The 19,334-nt window shown below is 35.6% G+C and overlaps 1 protein-coding gene across 1 annotated transcript; it reads right to left on the reverse strand.

Annotated features, from left to right (window-relative positions):
• Positions 1-13,669: 13,669 nt before the first annotated feature.
• Positions 13,670-16,162, reverse strand: LOC110286270 (protein PPP4R3C1-like). The gene has a single exon (XM_021152715.2). It carries the CDS (start codon positions 16,085-16,087, stop codon positions 13,670-13,672), a length of 2,418 nt encoding a protein of 805 aa, XP_021008374.1. The 5' UTR covers positions 16,088-16,162.
• Positions 16,163-19,334: the final 3,172 nt, after the last annotated feature.

The raw sequence follows: 19,334 nt of genomic DNA on the forward strand, positions 1-19,334 counted from the left end.
GAGCATGACATAGCCATAGATCAATAATATTATATTGTCATTTTAATACCATAAGGATTGGGAATGAATTATTTATAATCCTCAAACAGTCCCTTATCTGTAGGTTTTGTAGTTTATACTCTTTTGATTCACTGTCTGAGGAGGTATGATAGCAAGTGAGATCCTTTGATTAACAGCTACACATACTTGTCATAGATAACCTGTGAACTTCCTATGACTTTTAGCCACATCTCAAAAGACCAAATCTTGTAAGCATATTTCATTTCCATCCTCTTGCTCAGAAATCTAAATTGAGAAGAAAATATTATCCTTGGTCAGATATATTCATATATATGGCATTAGCTTTTCTTCCTGACTTTTAATGCATAGCTACACAAAATGGAGAAATCTTTGAAACCAGCATCTCTATTTCTGAAAAAGATGGATTAAAAGTATAGTTGATAATATAAGTTTTATGTTAAACATTAATAGGACATGCCTTTTGTGTAAAAACATATTTGTAAAGGAAAAAAGTTTCTCTTTGATAATGTTCACTTTGAAATATACCTAAATCTCAATCAATAATGTTTGATGTACATTTACTAGGCACAGGTAATGCTAATAATACCATTTGATCAAAATCATAGGCACAGATATAAAAATAATGTAACAACTAGGTATGGTTATAAATATTTTTCCCATAAATATCTACCACAAACTTAAAATGCTGGTAGAACAGATCATGCTTATATTTCACTAAAGTTCCCTGGTTACACTGACATTTTCCAGGCACTATCTTCACTTCCCCCAAATTAGACACTATTATTAATAACTGTTATTTTTAAGTTATATAGTTGTTTGTGATTTTTATGTGTGGTTTAAACAAATTGACTGCCCTTATCTCAACTCTTCCCAGGTTTACCACATTTCCATAACCACCCATTATAACTTGTTAGTTTTACACTGTCATAGGCAACCTATGCTGCCTAAATAGTCTTAGATATGAGCCATTCAATAGGACCATGTTCAGTTTAACTAGTTTGCACTCTTAGAGAACTTTAACACTACCTCTTACAATAAATTATAATTCGTAATAATTTCTCAGGTAGAGTTCCATTGTGTACACAATTTCCCTTTCCACTCTGGAATTTGTTCTGGCTTGGGCTTATATGGCTCTTTTTCATGCTGTCACAATCACTATGAGTTCATATATGTTATTGCTGGGTTTTGTTCAGAACACAGATTCTTTGTAATGGTCCATCATCTCTGACTGCTACCCATTTTTATATAATGATCCCTGAAGCTTTCCAGGAGAATGATATCTATGTCATATTTATGTATATATTTCCATTTATGGTGGAATATTCTGCAGCCCCTTATTTTCATAGATTGGCCAGTTTTGGGTCTTTGTACTGATCACCATCCATTACAAACAGAGGTGTCTCTAGTAAGAGTTGAGAGACACTTTAATATGTGGATATAATGATAACTCCAATTCATTATTTTAATAAAATAAAAATCATGGGATTTTACTAAATTTAAACAATTATCAGGTTTGGGGATTTAGCATATTGGTGCATGGCTTACCCAGAACATAAAAGAAAACAAATATGAATATAATGTATGGCTAGTTATAATGGTTCCCCTAAATATATTCATACAAAAATAATTTAATGTTCATATAACTTACAAACAAAACATCCTTCCCAGTAAGAATAATGGAAACAGCAGCAATGGCTTATGCCTTTGGAAATTGATACAATTAGATTAGGTACATGGGGACTTTACTGCATAATGCAGCTTCAAAAGGTACATTCTGTGGGTACTCCCAAAGGAAATTTTTACATATTTAGAAATATTGCACTTTTGTATATTTTGATAAGCCTTCTCATGAGAATTTTTTAGGCTGAAAGTTGAACATAGTAACAAAAAATTAGAAATTTAAGAACACAATTTGTTTAATACTGGAAGAAAGTAACTATCCAATCAGTCTCTCTTTAATATCACTCATGAGAATTTTAACATTTCTCTTATCTACCCAAAATCCAATTATTGTGAAGTTGTTACAATTATTAATTAACAAATTTAATTTGTAAAGGAAAACTAAAGCAAGGTATGAAAATTACCTAGTCTGAGTTACTATATTTTCAAATAAGTATTTCAATTATGTTATACATAGCATATGTATGTATATATTTGTGATTTATTATCACCTAAAGAAAGATTGCTTGTGATTGATTGCTTACTTTGTATCAGATAGTGCTAAACTTTAGAAATTTAAAGTAATTAAAATCACCCTTTGTTTGTTCCATCATTAGATTCATAATTGGAATAAAAATAACCATTCACCTACCTATTATATTTTAAAGTAACATATCAAGCTGTGTAACATTCAATTTTTTAAATATATGCATTATCTATCTATCTATCTATCTATCTATCTATCTATCTATCTATCTATCTAATTTCATATTAAATTTAAGACCATAAGACCTATGTGTTAGTAGTTTTGTGTGGGGCATTGGGCTATGCACAGACAGACTGGTCTCCAGTTGAGCTGAGATTTGAACCTCAGGAATGGTGATAATTCACCTTCATGACATGGTAGGTGTTCCCTTATGCTCCTGGAACTCTGGCTCTTGCCTAAGTTACAGCCCCTCACAGCCCCCACAAAAGAGTCTCCACCTAGCAGCTAAGTCAGAGATATGTAGACACACATAGCTTAATAGTGGTTGGAGTTTAGGGACTCTTATGGAAGAAGAGGATGAAGGATTTCAGGCACAGAGGGAGATAGAATCTCCATAGGAAGACCAACAAAGTCACATAACCTATAGCTTAGGGACTATCAGAGACTGAAACACCAGCCAAAGAATATACATAAACTGGACCTAGGTCTCTCCACATGTATGTGGCAGATCTGCATCTTGGTCTTCATGTGAGTCCTCAACAACTAGAGCAGGTGCTATCTCAAAAGCTGTTACCTATATGTGGGATATGTTATTCTGCCTGGAATGCCTTGTCTAGCCTCAGTGGGAGAGGATGAACTTAAATTTACAGACTTGATGTCTGAGGAGGGGCCCCACAAACTCATAGGGGAAGAGGTGGGCAAATAGGGACTAGGATTGTGGAAGGGATGACTGGAAGGGGCAGTGAGTGAGATGTAAAGCAAAAGCAATCAATCAATCAACAAACAAATAAACAAATGTAGGTAAAAAAAAGCAGTACTCCACCAAATTGGAAAATACAAAAGAATTGGAAAAATTTCTCTATGGATGTTACCACCAATGTTAAACAAGGCCCAATAAACAGCTTAAATAAACCTATAATCCCTAAGGAATTAGAAAGCAGTCTTTAAGAGCCTACCAAACAAACCAACAAACAAACCAAAACCAAAAGCAAAGAATATAATATCTAGATTCAGTGCAGAATTCTACCAGATTTTCAAAGAACTAATATCAATACTCCTCAAATTATTCTATAAAACAGAAACAGATGGAACATTTCCAAACACATTTTTATGTTCCCAGTCAGCCTGTTATGCAAGAAACAAAAAGATTCAACAAAGAAAGAGAATTATAGCTGCCTCTTGTGAGACGATGCCGGGGCCTAGCAAACACAGGAGTGGATGTTCACAGTCAGCTATTGGATGTATCACAGGGCTCCCAATGGAGAAGCTAGAGAAAGTACCCAAGGAGCTAAAGGGATCTGCAACCCTATTGTTGGAACAACATGATGTACTAACCAGAACCCCGGAGCTCTTGTCTCTAGCTGCATATGTATCGAAAGATGACCTAGTCAGCCATCAATGGAAAGAGAGGCCCATTGGACTTGCAAACTTTATATGCCCCAATATAGGGGAATGCCAGGGCCAAAAGAATGGGAATGGGTGGGTAGGGAAGTGGGGGGCGCTATGGGGGACTTTTGGGATAGCATTGTAAAATGTCAAGAGCTCCGGGGTACTGGTTAGTTCATAATGTTGTTCCACCTACAGGGTTGCAGATCCCTTTAGCTCCTGGTGTACTTTCTCTAGCTCCTCAATTGGAAGCCCTGTGATCCATCCAATAGCTGACTGGGAGCATCCACTTCTGTGTTTGCTAGGCCCCAGCATAGTCTCACTTGAGACAGCTATATCTGGGTCCTTTCAGCAAAATCTTGCTAGTGTATGCAATGGTGTCAGCCTTTGGAAGCTGATTATGGGGTGGATCCCTGGATATGGCAGTCTCTAGGTGGTCCATACTTTCGTGACAGCTCCAAACTTTGTCTCTGTAACTCCTTCCATGGGTGTTTTGTTCCCAATTCTAAGAAGGGGCACAGTGTCCACACTTTGGTCTTCATTCTTCTTGATTTCCATGCGTTTAGCAAATTGTATCTTCTATCTTGGGTATCCTAAGTTTTGGGCTAATATCCACTTATCAGTGAGTACATATTGTGTGAGTTCCTTTGTGATTGTGTTACCTCACTCAGGCTGATGCCCTCCAGGTCCATCCATTTGCCTAGGAATTTCATAAATTCATTCTTTTTAATAGCTGAGTAGTACTCCATTGTGTAAATGTACCACATTTTCTGTATCCATTCCTCTGTTGAGGGTCATCTGGGTTCTTTCTAGCGTCTGGCTATTATAAATAAGGCTTCTATGAACATAGTGGTGCATGTGTCCTTCTAACCGGTTGGGATATCATCTGGATGTATGCCCAGGAGAGGTATTTATGAAGTTCCATTTGTCGATTCTTGACCTTAGAGCATAAATCCATTGGTGTTCTGTTCAGGAACGTTTCCCCTGTGCCTGTGTTCAAGACTTTTCCCCCAATTACTCTTCTATTAGATTCAGCTTAGCTATTTTTTTTTTCCCATGGAGGTCGTTGATCCACTTGGACTTGAGCTGTATACAGGGAGATAAGAATGGATTAATTTGCATTCTTCTACATGGTGACCACCAGTTGAAACAGCACCATTGTTGAAAATGCTATCTTTTTTCTACTGGATGGTTTTAGCTACTTTGTCAAAGACCAGGTGGCCATAGGTGTGTGGATTCATTTCTTGGTCTTCAATTCTCTTCCATCGATCTACCTGTCTGTGGCTGTACCAGTACCATGAAGTTTTTATCACAATTGCTCTATAGTACAGCTTGAGTTCAGGCATCGTGAGTCCCCCAGAGGTTCTTTTATTTTTGAGAATAGTCTTTGCTATGCTAGGATTTTTGTTATTTCAGATGAATTTGCCCTTTCTAACTTGGTGAAGAATTGAGTTGGAATTTTGATTGGGATTGCATTGAATCTGTAGATTGCTTTTGGCAAGATAGCTACTTTTACTATATTAATCCTGCCAATCCATGAGCATCGGAGATCTTCCAATCTTCTGAGATCTTCTTTGATTTCTTTCTTCAGAGACTTGAAGTTTTATCATACAGATCTTTTACTTCCTTAGTTAGAGTCACACCAAGGTATATTATATATTATTTGAGACTATTGTAATCGGTGTTATTTTCCTAATTTCTTTCTCAGACTGTTTATCCCTGGGGTAAAGTAAGGCTACTGACTTTTTTCAGTTAATTTTATGTCTGCACTACTTTGCTGAAGTTGTGTATCAGCTGTAGGATTTCTCTGGTTGAATTTTTGGGGTCACTTATGTATACTATCCTATCATCTGCATGTAGTGATATTTTGATTTCTCCCTCTAAAATTTATATCCCTTTCTCCTCCTTTTGTTGTCTAATTGCTCTAGCGATAATTTCAAGTACTATATTGAATAGATAGGAAGAGAGAGGGCAGCCATTTCTAGTCCCTGATTTTAGTGGGATTGCTTCAACTTTCTCTCCATTTAGTTTGATGCTGACTACTGGTTTTCTGTATACTGCTATTACTATATTTAGATATGGGCCTTGAATGCCTGATGTTGAATTTTGTAAAATTCTTTTTCAGAACCTAATGAAATGATCATTTTTTTCTTTGAATTTGTTTATGTAGTGGCTTACAATGCTGGATTTCTATATATTGAACCATCCCTGGGAATGAAGCCTTACTGATTATGGTAAATAATCATTTTAATTATTCTTGGATTCAGTTGGAAAAATTCTGTTTATCTTTGCATTGATATTAATAAGGGAAATTGGTCTTAAGTTCTTTTTCTTTGTTGGGTCTTTGTGAGGCTTTGGAATTTATGTAATTGTGGCTTCAAAGAACGAATATGTTAGTATTCCTCTTGTTTCTATTTTGTGGAATATTTTGAAGAGTATTGGTATTAGATCTTCTTTGAATGTCTGATAGAATTCTTTACTAAATCCATCTTGTTCTTGGATTTTTTTTTTCTTTTTGGTTGGGAGACTTTGATAACTGATTCTATTTCCTTTGTGTTTTCAGGACTGTTAAGATGGTTTATCTCTTTCTGATTTAACCTTGGTACCTATTATCAGTCTAGAAAATTTTTCATTTCATCTAGATTTTCCAGGTGTGAAAAGGGAACATTCCTCCATTGCTAGTGGGATTGCAAGATGGTACAACCACTCTGGAAATCAGCCTGTCAGTTCCTCAGAAAATTGGACATAGTACTACCTGAGGACCCACTATACCACTCCTGGTTATATAACCAGAAGATGTTCCAACATGTAATAAGAAAATATGCTCTACTATGTTGATAGCAGCCATATTTGTAATATCCAAAATCTTGAAACAACCCAGATATCCCTCAACAAAAAATGAATGCAGAAAATATGGTACATTTATACAGTGGATTACTTTTCAGCAATTAAAAACAATGACTTCATGAAACTCTCAGGCAAATGGATGGAACTTGAGAATATCATACAGAGACTCAGTCACAAAGGAACAAACATGGTATGTGCTCACAAATAAGTGGATATTAGCTCAAAATTTCAGAATACCCAGTATTCAATTGACATATTATATAAAGCCTAAGAATAAGAAAGACTAAAATGTGGATGCTTCAGTGCTTTTTAGAAGAGTGAACAAAAAATACTCACAGGAAGAAATATGTAGACAGTGTGTAGCAGAGACTAAAGGAAAGGCCATCCAGAGTCTGCCCCACTCAAGGATCCTTCACATATACAGCCACCAAATTTAGACACTATAGTGGATGCCAAGAAGTGCATGCTGACAGAAGCCTAATATGGATGTCCCTGAGAGGCTCTGCCAGAGCCTGACAAATACAGATAAAGAAAATGTGGTACATCTACAAGATGGAGTATTCTTCAGCTATGAAATAATATGATGAAGCTTGCAGAAAAATTGATGGAACTATGAAAGAAAACCTGAATGTTGATAAAACCAATAACTGCCATAAATAAAACTAAAATATACAATGAAAAGATTTCTGATGATACTGTCACATACTCAGAGATTGGTGCCTAGCCCAATTTTTGTCAGAGAAGCATCATCCAACAGACAATTATTAGGCAAAATCCATGGAACTTGGAAGGGGAGTTTAGGAGCTGGGGCTTAAAGAGAACACCAGGAGAACACAGACCACTAAAGTGACTAAACTGGGAGGCTCACAGAGACTGAATCAACAATTATGGATCCTGTATAGGTCTGATCTAGGTTATCTGCATATATGTTATGGTTGGTGTTTTGTGGCACACAAAACAGAGGAAGTATGTAGAGGAGGTAACTCTGACTCTTTTAAATAAAATATTTTATTGATTATCTGGAAATTTACCTTAATATAACCCAATCACATTAACTTCTGAGTCCTCCCATATCTACTTCAAAGCATATGATCTCCCCAATACCTAAGAAGAAGAAAAAATGAAGAGAAAAGAAAAATAATTCCAAGTTAAATTTGCTTTGTTTATATACTTAGTGGAACATGCTCTAACTTCCAGTGTCTAGCCCCTTATAGAAAACTGAGTTCTTTCCTACTCCCAGCCCTGCCTCCAAGAGAAATCCATGCACTGTAAAGAGCTACATGTTAGCATTCTTATTCTATTTTTAAGAGTCCATTTTAATAGGTATCTGTCTAGATTTTTCTTTTGGGGGTTACAATGTGGAAGAGAGGTCGACACAGAAGCCTTCCATATTTCTCAACTGTGAGTCCACAGTCACTGATATCATTGCAGAAGAAGCTTTTTTGCCCGTCATAGTCAGTGGCATCATGGATCATAGACTTCCACATAGGTTCTGGTGACATCACTGTCCATGGACATCAACAAGTCTTCAGGTGGTACCACAGAAAATGGACATGCCCATAGTCTTTGGTGGTACCATGGGACATGGACATCACCACCACCCTTGGCCTCAGGAAGCAGGCCAGGCCATATACATCAACATGGCTTCTGGTGGCAGCTTGCCCCTCTGACCACAACATGTCTTCAGTTGGTAGCATAGATGATAGCAATCCATATTGCCTTCAGTCATAACATGGTCCAAAAACATCTACAGGGCCTCCAGCTACAAGAGGACCAAGGACTCTAATATGGACCTCAGTTGAAGAAAGGATGATGGGACATCAACATGGCCTCAGGTGTCATCACAAGCCACCTCTGTGACAAGCATGATAGTGTCCTTGGTATGTTTTTTGCCTGGGTCTGTGTTGATATGTGTGGCCAATGTAATCATGGTGGGGGGGGGCAGGGGAATTTCAGTTGTCTGTGCTAACACCTAAATAGATCTTGATATCTGTGGACCATGGATGATCCATAGCTCATGGATGTTTGCATGTCCTTAGTCTGTGCTTCCTCTAGAGGTCATGTTGACTTCCATTCATACATATCTACACAGAAGGCTAGGTAGACATCTTTGACTCTTTTGTCTGTGTTTGGGATAATTTACTTCCTATTGGGTTGCTTTATCCAACCTTGATATGAGGATGTAGGCCTTGTTTTGATGTAACTTGTTATGTCATGTTCAATTGACATCCCTGGAAGAGTTGTTCTCTTTTTGAGTGGAAGAGGAGGAGTGGATTTAGAACAGAGGGGAGATGGGAAAGGGTGTTGCAAGGAGTGGCGCTAAGGGACACTATGGTCAGTATTTCAATTATGTAAAGTGCTGGGGGCCAGCCCCAGTGGAGGTCTTCTTTCCTGTTGGTTCTTCCTGAGGCAGCAGAGATGGAAAGTTGGCTTAGGGTAAGACTTTGTATTACAAGATATTTAGGGTTGCTGTATAATAATAAAAAGTTTACTTATCTAAGTTACCTTGCTACTGTAGCTGACCTGCCTTCTGTGATACTCTGAGACCAGAAACTGCAGTTTCTTGCACTTAGCTCCTCTTCTTAAAACAACAGGAGATAAAGTATAGGATTAATTGATAGAGCCTTTTCCCTTTTGTCCAGATGCCTTGTGTTTGTCAGGCTGTGGAGGGTGGGGTGGGGTTGGAGCAATAAACTTCTATTGAACCAGAAAAAGAGCACAATACTTTTAGAAGGAAAAACTTTTACATAGGCAAATATGCATAAACTCACATAAATTGATATAAAGATTCACACACACTCATTTATACATTTTCATTTAGATAAGTTGGGTCTGACTTACATGTATTCTCACAATAAAATATGTATACACACACACACACACAAACACACACACACTTATATATTCATATGAAGGAAAAGATCAAGCACCAGTACTGAAAGAACTCACTCATTCTGGATAAAAAATGACCTCCAGTCTTTATTGCATAGAGAAAGAAAAATCTTCTACACTTTTAATGCTAAATAAATTAACCCCAAGTTTGTAAGAAAAAAAAGTCTTTGTCCTTTTAAGAAAGGACCTGTTCAATCGTATAGGAAGGAGAAGACAACATGTTCCTTCTGCCCCCTGCAGCTTCTTCTTTCTTTTCCTCCATCCCTCTGCATTCTGCACATTGCTCTCTTTGTGTTTTATGTTACCTATTGTTTCTAAGTTATTTGACTCTGTTTTCTCCTTCTAATCTTGCTCTCCTCTCTGCTCTGACTTCACAGTAATGCTCTTAGTCTTAATGCCTTTTCTCCCAATGCTATGCCTATACTTCTAAGTTATTCTTGAGTTAAGTTCTGTCTAAAAAGTGTTCTGTCTAAAAACATCTCCTCAGCTTAGTTTCCTCTCAGCTCAGTTCTTCTCAGCTCAGTTTTGACTCTTCTCTTTGTCCTCAGCACTTGAACATCTTCCGAAGTACATGATCACATGTTAAAAAGTTCATTATAAGTTCTCACCTACAATCAAATAATAAATTGGATGAGAAATTTACAACAGAATGTTTACATGCATATCCACTAGGTGTAATTATTTGACTAATCATCTATCACCTCTCACAGCTCCTCAGGTTTACAGAAAGTTAAAATTCATAGCTAAGTTTTTTTTGTGAGGTTTTATATAGATATACCCAGGCAATGTTTTATCTTCTATCCTAGCACCTATACTAAATCACTAGTTCCCTTTTTATGACTGTTGGTTAACTGTTTTACAACCTCTTGGAATGTGATCTGAGGAGGAGAAAGTCTGGATACTAAGAAACAATTAACTGGTGACACATGGGAGACTAATGGAGCTCTCAACACAGTTTTGACTATGAGAAAAAGATATAAGCCGGGCGTGGTGGCGCACGCCTTTAATCCCAGCACTCGGGAGGCAGAGGCAGGCGGATTTCTGAGTTCGAGGCCAGCCTGGTCTACAAAGTGAGTTCCAGGACAGCCAGGGCTACACAGAGAAACCCTGTCTCGAAAAACCAAAAAAAAAAAAAAAAAAAAAAAAAAGAGAAAAAGAAAAAAGATATAATAGAAGTCCTATTATAAAAGAGCTTAATAATCACTGATACAATTTTAGGAATTCTTATAGGATCATCATTAAGACTTAAGAAGTCATCTATTTGTCTATATAGCATCATTACAAGAGAGTAAATCTGCATAGATCTGCAGAAATCTGTTCAAAGAGGGTGGGACAATACTTAGTGATTGTTATATATGTTTAATCATAACAGAAAAAGTATAATAATAGTAGGAATCTCTCCTAAATGAATTATTTTAGGGCCTTACTTGTAAGAGCAGATCTGTGGTACAATTATCTGAAGCATACCATCTCAGGAAGATCACTTGCTAATTATTAGCTTGTCCTTTTGTGGCTTCTGACAGTAAATAATAATAATAATAATAATAATAAAAACAGTAAATAGTAAGGTGCTAGTAAGAGTCGTTCTCAGACAAGCAAGGCTACATAGAAGACTTTTACACCAGACAGGCTACCTGCAAGAATCAGAATCCTCTTACCCTAAATATATGAAACCACCTCCTTTGTACAAATTCAAATTTAAGTCAAAATATGATTTTATTTTATTATATTTTAAGCTTTTAAAAATGGTATTATAGTTGCTATTCCTAATGTTCAATTTGTCAAATTTTGTAAGTAGGTATGAAACACACTAGAGGTTATTTGTAATAAATAATGTATTCATTTCATGCAACTATTATACCTTGCATCCACAGTGTGGGTTTTTCTCAATATAAAATGTTTGAAAATAAAAAAAAAAAAAGTAAGAATCAGAATCCAGAAACCAGCTTATCTGTTGTGTTGCCTAAATGCTATGCAATGTGCCCTGGGTTTTCAGGGTTTGTGGTCTGTTACTCTTATTGGGATAGGCTTTGGTCATGAAGCTTTCTTTGTGTCATTTCTGCTTACCCATATTTCTGTAAATAACCCCAATACAACTCATTAGTTCACTAAGCTGGACTTTGGTGATATCTGTACTTTACTTTGTTGTAGGTTCCATATCCGGGGTGAATAAGCATATATATTTCGTCTCCCCAGGAAAAGTTTTGTCACACAATAACATTGTGACATAGCAATAGGCCTATGGGAGAGAGGGGTAGTATCTTGTGGTTTACATGAAAACTGTACCTACATCATTGGTCCAAGTGTTTGAACATTTGGCCCATAACTGCTGGCATTGTTTGGGGAGGGTATGGAAACTTCAGAAAATAAGCTTTGCTAAAGAAAAAAAAAAACATCACTGAAGGTTAGCCTTGAGGGTATATAGATGCTCCTTACTTCCAATTCTCTCTCTCTCTCTCTCTCTCTCTCTCTCTCTCTCTCTCTCTCTCTCTCTCTCTCTCTCTCTCTCTCTCCTTCTCTACTTCTTGCATATAAACAAAATATGACTATGAGCTTTTTACTCATCCATCAGTATGCCAGGCCTTCCATGCTATTTCATGGGCTCATCCTTCTAGAACCTTAAGCCAAAATCAATCATTCTGTGAGTTTTTATATGTATATGTGTATGCATATTCATATATGAATATGTATATGTTTATGATGTATATATGTATGTATGTATGTGTGTTGTTAGTATGTATATCTGTGAAGTGCCAAGATTTGCAGGAGAACACTGCCAGTTTGGGAATGCAGGAAAAAGATGACAACGTGGCTCTTAGAACTGGACTTATACCTGCAGTCTTATGAGTTCCTATCTGCTGAACCATCTCTCTAACCTCCATATACTGACTTTTGTCATGCTTTCCATAAAATTTTACTAATATGCTTTCTTTTAAGGTATGAGACATAACATTTAAGAGACTGAGTCTCAGAAGAGGCTCTGTCCTTACAATTTTGAGCAAGGTTAAAATCATTAAATACTATGTAGTGTTTTACAATTAGACTAAATACATTTTGTATTTCTTTACGAGATAGTAGATGGTTATGACTAAATAGTTATTTGCTTGGGTGTTAAGTAGACAAAGGGTTAATTAGTATAGTTAATACTTAACAGAATTTACACGTTGGAGACAAACTTCTGCTGAGATAATTGAGATTTGAAGACCCATCTTGAATATATATAACACTATACCACTAGCTGGTGTTCTATACTAAATAAGAAGAGAAATGGAATTGAGCCTCAGATATCATCTAGGTGCTCATTTATTGTAGGTAAAATGTGACAGAATGCTTTAGATTCCTCCCAGAACTGGAGGACAGTCTACTCCCCACCAGGATGAAATGTGTTCTTTCACTCTATAAGACAAACTCAAATTTTTCTGTGAAGTTGTTTCTGTAAGTTTGTTTTCAGCAAATATATATATTATCTATTATAAACTGTATATTTGAAGCACCCTGTTTAATCCACTGAAGATCCTACAGAAACCACACTAGAAATAGTACTATATTGATACTGATAGTTGATATTTCTTATCTAAAAAGAAATACATTAACAACAGCACTTTTAGGATCTAGCTTAGCACTTTATTCACAAAAATTGTACTGAATTGCACTGAATGTTGTTTCCTTATTGTCATTCATAATGTTGAAGTTATGTTAAATCTTCACAGAAATGTTGAAAAGTCTCACTTTATTTTTACTTTAATATGACTTTGTCTTCCATACAAACAAAAGATACTTTAAACAAACTTAAGTTTATGAAAAAATGCCATTCCTAGACACTTGTTTTGAAAGTAGGCTTTGCAATAATCTCTTTGTTGTTGCTTCTAATACAAATACTTTAGCAAAAAAAAAAAAATTACTTTATCAAACTCTTTCCTCCTTCCAAATAATGTTTAAGTTGTTCTTGATATGAAGTTATGACTTAGTTACTCTTTATTTTATAATATACATTATATTATGGAAGGTTTGTTATATAAAATTGAGGCCTCTTATTCATTATTTTGTTCCATATTCTATATCCAAAACTCCATAGGAGAAAGAATTTTTAATTAGATTTTTCAATTTGTGATATTTATAGAATTTAATTTGAACGAGGAGATAAGGGCCTCATATGATTTATAAACTAAGGTTAGGTCGTTTTGGAGGGGGTTCTTCACCTTCATTTTCATTTTCATCATTATCATAAGGATCAGCGTCATCATCACCATCAGTATCATATGGGTAATCCACTAAAGCTACAAGGCTGTTACAGTGAACTGTACTCATTCCATTATCAGAATTATCACCTTGAGATGGAGAACATTTAGAGGCTTCACATGATTTTCTTTTAGGACATTCTAGTTCATTTTCTCTTTCACTTGTCTCTTTAATTTTCATAAATATATCATAATTATTTGGAAATTCACTTCCTATTTGTATAATAGCTCCTCTGCCTCCTCCTCCTCCTCTTCCTCCTTCTCTTCCATCTTTTTCCTTTTCTTCTTCTGTGATTCCTTTACAACATATATCTTCCTTGACATTTACCTCCATAATTTTGATATGTCTACAACATATTTTCTGGTATATTATATTATCTAAATTCTTTTGTATTACACTTTCTCTCTTCTTCTCTTCTTCATATTTAGTCTTCAACCCTTTAAACGTCTGGACATACTCAATTGATTCAAAAGCAATAAAAAATTTTTCCACAATGTTTACAATGAGAGTCTTGATGTTTTCTTGTCTTATAAATTCAAATAGCTCAATAATAGCTGAATTTAACATATTGTACCGAGTTCCATTGCTCATAAACACATTTACAACTGGTTCAAATAGGTTGTTCTTAATTATGTAAAGATTATACATTTCATCATTAAGGCCAATCATCTTTCTCATAAATCGGAGAGCACACAAAATCAGAAAAGTATGCTTTGAATTCATCAGCACCAGGATTCTGCTGAGCAAGTTGTTGCTCAAAATATATTTTTTAATGTACGTTGAATGGCATTGTACACAAAATGTGAGTATTTCTAAAATTACTTCAAGCAGTTGTGCATTTTGATAATCATCAGGGCAGATGCTAGCCCTATTATCATCAATGTCATTTTCTACTGTCGTGGACAAAATTGGTGCTGTAAGGTTACTAATGCAATGTGTATAGAAGAAATTCAGAAATCCTTTTCTTTCATATTCATTACTTGTGACAGGCATATTTTCTGGATCAAGAAGAGCATGAAGAACTACTGGTAAAATGATGCCTTGTGAAAATTCAGGGTCAGAATCACAGATCATTTTTTTGATCATTATATTAATGAGAAGGTCATCATTATCTTCACTGTCCTGAGCTTCCTCCATTGAATATGCTTGAACTACGTGAGGATTGTATTCTGCTAGAAAAGCAAATATATCTAGAGCAGTTATTTGTATTTGGTTATCATGCATGTGTACTATGACTTTCAGAGCATTCATGATTCCTAGCTTTATCAGTGTTTTTATTAATGCATTTTTTTCTTGAGACTCTAATATCTTAGCAAATGCACAGAGTTCCTTAAAGAATAATAACAATTCATGCCTTCTCTCATCACATACAGTGTTATCTTTTAACTGAGCAAAAATTTCAAGCAAAAAAATTTTATCTTCCTGTATCATGGTAATTATTTCAATTTTATTGAAAAAAATCATAGTGGTAAGATCAGAAAGAAGATTTGTGTCAACTATGGATGGGGTGGGCAACACAATATCATAGACATATTGCATTCTGTAGGTCTGTTGTATTTTTTGCCTAAGTTGGGATTGTGTTATTGGGATAATGTCCTTGAATTTCACATTTTGAGTCAAGAATTCTCTATGCCTCTTTGGCGGATCCGAACCAGGGTCATATTCAAGGCATCCTACCACATCCATGAAAAATTCATCAGAACACATGATCTTAAACAAGCGTGTATCATTTAGAAACAGGATTCCTTTAATGATGCCATTCAAATATTGTAAGCCTTCAATGTTCAGCTTTTTTTCACAAGTTTTGAATAGTTGCAGCAATTTTTTAATGTAATCTTCATTTTCTAAGACCAGCACCAGCCTTTCCTTAAGGCTTGGCATTTCACTGACAAGCTTAAACAAATTTGTAATGTTTTCAACTGTAGAGACTTTAGAATTTGGTATCTCAACCTGATTCCACTGCAGGAGCAAATTGTCAAAGCCCTCCAGATCATCAGTAATTTCTTTTGTCAGTTCTACATTTGGATCTTTCCCTTGAACTTTGCAGATATCTTCCCAGATCTGTTGACAGCCATTTGCTTCCTGGAAATGTATAGCCCAGCCATGGTTCTTACCTTCAGACAAAATGATTATATCCCCTTCTTGTTTCTTATAGGGTACATTAGGATATATCTTACACTCCATAATCAGTGAGTCATCTGATTCTGAATGAACAAGCAGGCACATGCCTTGGAGCCCCTCGATGTATTTGGTTGAAATTTGTCCTGTGCCTAGGTCTTTCCACTGTTTGTCTTCTACCATAACATAGACTTTTACTCTATGAAGTTTGTTGTCCATGTTGTTCTCTGACTTGCTTTCCTAGGCCACTTCTGTGCATAGACCTTGTTTTTTTTGTTTTTTGTTTTTTGTTTTTTTGTTTGTTTGTTTGTTTTTTTGTATTCTGGCCAAAGGTTACTATCCCTTATTACCTTGTCCAGGAACGTTGCCACAGTTGCAATTCTGAAAAATCATAAGAGAGCAGATCACTGGGGGTTAAATGAGTGACAAAGTCTAAGAGAGGACCCAAAGTCACTAGTGGAGAAGGCCCTGATACTTCCCAATCCTGACTGGACTATCACCAACAAACCTCTTTCAGGAGCACTTGAGTCTCTTAGCCTGCCTTTGTTCTGACAGAATCTTGTGATTCCCCCAAGAGTCTTCCAAAAAAGAATGTTCTTATGTAACAGAGACTGTTAAAGGGACCTGCCTCCCCTACCTTAAAAATGGAAGTCTAAAGCCGGGAGGTGGTGACGCACACCTTTAATCATAGCACTTGGGAGGCAGAGGCAGGTGGATTTCTGAGTTCGAGGCCAGTCTGGTCTACAGAGTGAGTTCCAGGACATCTAGGGCTATACACAGAAGCCCTGTCTCAAAAAAAAAAAAAAACAACAACAACAACAAAAAAAAAAAAACAAAAACAAAAAACAAAATTGAAGTCTAGAAAATACTATATATCCTTTCTGTAATAGATTTTGTTTCTCAGAAGTATTTTCACTCATGAGAAGTATGGTTCTCAGGCTTTTAGCAAAAAGGAAATTTCATTAACAATGGTTTAGATTAGTCCCTTTGTCAATGAAAGGCTGGAGCAAACAAGAGAAAAATACATCATCTATACATAGTATGCCTTCCCCAGAACCAAAGAAATAAAATTGGGTTTCTCTACAAGGCATACTTCTGTACATCTTGTACTCTGTATCACATGCCTATATACTCAGGGACAATATTTTTATGAAATGGAAAATGTTAGGTCCAGCATTCCATTCTGTTCACCATGAAATTCTAGCGGTGGGTAAAACAATTCCTCAAATGGTTTCATTGGCCTAATCATGAACTTTGGTATTTAAAAGAACTGGGTCATAGAGGATGTGAGTGAAATTTTGCTAAGATACTTTGAATTACGGCCCTATGGTGCCTTGAATATGCTAGAGCCATTTCTGTGTGGCATCTTGGCCATCAGAAGTCCAATACCCAACTCAAGCACACTTAACCACAGGCCACTCTGGCTAGACTACCAGAGAGGAAATGGAAACAGCCATCAAAAATCCAAATTTCAAAAAACAAACAGCAACCTAACAGAAACAAAAAACCAAAACAAAACTCAGAAGTTGGCACCTAGAATAATAATCACAACAAACCCAGATGCCTATAGACCAGTATAAGAAAATACTCTATAACACTCAGGGTATATTGTCAGTAGTAGAACCTAGCTATCATAGTCGAGCAAACCCTGAATATCCCAGCACGGCTGAAGAACAAAAATGTATAATTCAAACTGACTCTATGAATGTGGTAGTGGTCTTTAGAGAATAAATGACAAAGTCACTGAAAGAGATCAAGTAAAACACAATCATTTGAATTGGAGGAAATGAATAAAGTGCTCAAAGAAAACCATGAAAACGTAAACAGTTGGAGGATATAAAAAAAAAATCTCTTAAATGAATCCAAGAAGCACAGGAAACAATTGAAGGAAATGAATAAAATAATTCAAGAACTGAAAGGGAAAATTGAAGCAATAAAGAAAAAACACAAACAGGGGATTGTGGAAATTAAAAAAAAAAAATCTCTGAAAATAAACAGAACTTACAGATGCAACTATGACCGACAGAGGACAGGAGACAGAAGAGAGAACTTTTGCGAGTGAAGATACAATAGAAGAGATAGACATTTCAAAGAAAATGTTAAATTTAAAAAAAAAAAACTGACACAAATCATCCAAGAAAACTGGGATAATATGAAAAGGAGAAGCCTAAGAATTATAGGAATAATGGAAGGAGAAGATGCCCAAGTTCAAGGCCCAGAAAATATTTTTGATGATGTCATAGAAGAAAATTTTCCTAATCTAATGAAGGACATTCCTATAAAGCCACAAGAAGATTACAGAACATCAAATAAATTGGACCAGAAAAGAAAGTACCTTCATCACATAATAAGCAAAACACTAAGCTCAGAGATAAGGAAAGAATAATAAAAGATACACATAAAAACCACAACTAACATACAATGGGAGACCCATTGGAATTATACGAGACTCCTTAAGAGAGAATCTAAAAGCTATAAGGATAAGGAGAAATGTATTGTAGACTCTAAGAGACTACAGATATATATGAGACTATTATACTCAGTAAAAATTTAATCACAATATATTGAAAAAACAAGATAGTTCCTTTAAAAAAATCAAATTTAAACAACAATTATCTACAAACCCAGTCCTATAAAAGGTACAAGAAAAATCCAACCCAAGAAGGTTAACTACGCTTAAGAAATCTAAGGCCATAAATAATCTCACACTAGCAAAACCAAAGAAAACGAAACAAGATCACACACACACGCACACACACACACACACACACACACAAAACACATGCACATGCATGCATTCATACACCCAGAAGTCTCTCCCAAATGACAACAAATAATAAAAAATGCACAATAATTATTCATTGATATCTGTGAATATCAATGGACTCAGTTCTCCAATAAAAAGACATGGATTAAAAAAAATATTGCAAAACCCAGAATCCATCATTCTGTTGCATATAAGATATATACCTCTTTTTTTAAAGATATATACCTCAACATCAAAGATAGACATTACATTAGAGAAGAGGGATGGAAAAAAAGATTTTCCATTCAAATGGACCTAAGAAACACATTGGTGTAGCCATTCTAATATCTAACAAAATAGACTTAAAATCAAAGTTAATCAAATGAGATGAAAAAGGCATTTTACACTTATCATAAGAGAAATCTACCAAGCTGATATATCAAGTTTTAACTATGCCCAAAATATAAGGTCACCCAGATTTGAAGAAAAACAGTAACAACAACAAACAAACAAAAAAAAAAATCAAAAAACCAAAAAACCCCACAAAACTATAGCATAAATCATGTATTGTGAACCACACATTCTCAGCAGTAACCTTCAGTATTCTATTTTCATGCAGCCAAAAAATAAACAGACAAATATTAGAAGTAACTGAAATTATAAACCAGACTTAACTAATATTTCACCCAAACACAAAAGAACACACCTTCTTTTCAGCAA

The sequence above is a fragment of the Mus caroli genome, unplaced genomic scaffold (genome assembly GCF_978045245.1).
Source record: "Mus caroli unplaced genomic scaffold, Mus_caroli_1 scaffold_5, whole genome shotgun sequence".
NCBI classification, from domain to species: Eukaryota; Metazoa; Chordata; class Mammalia; order Rodentia; family Muridae; genus Mus; species Mus caroli.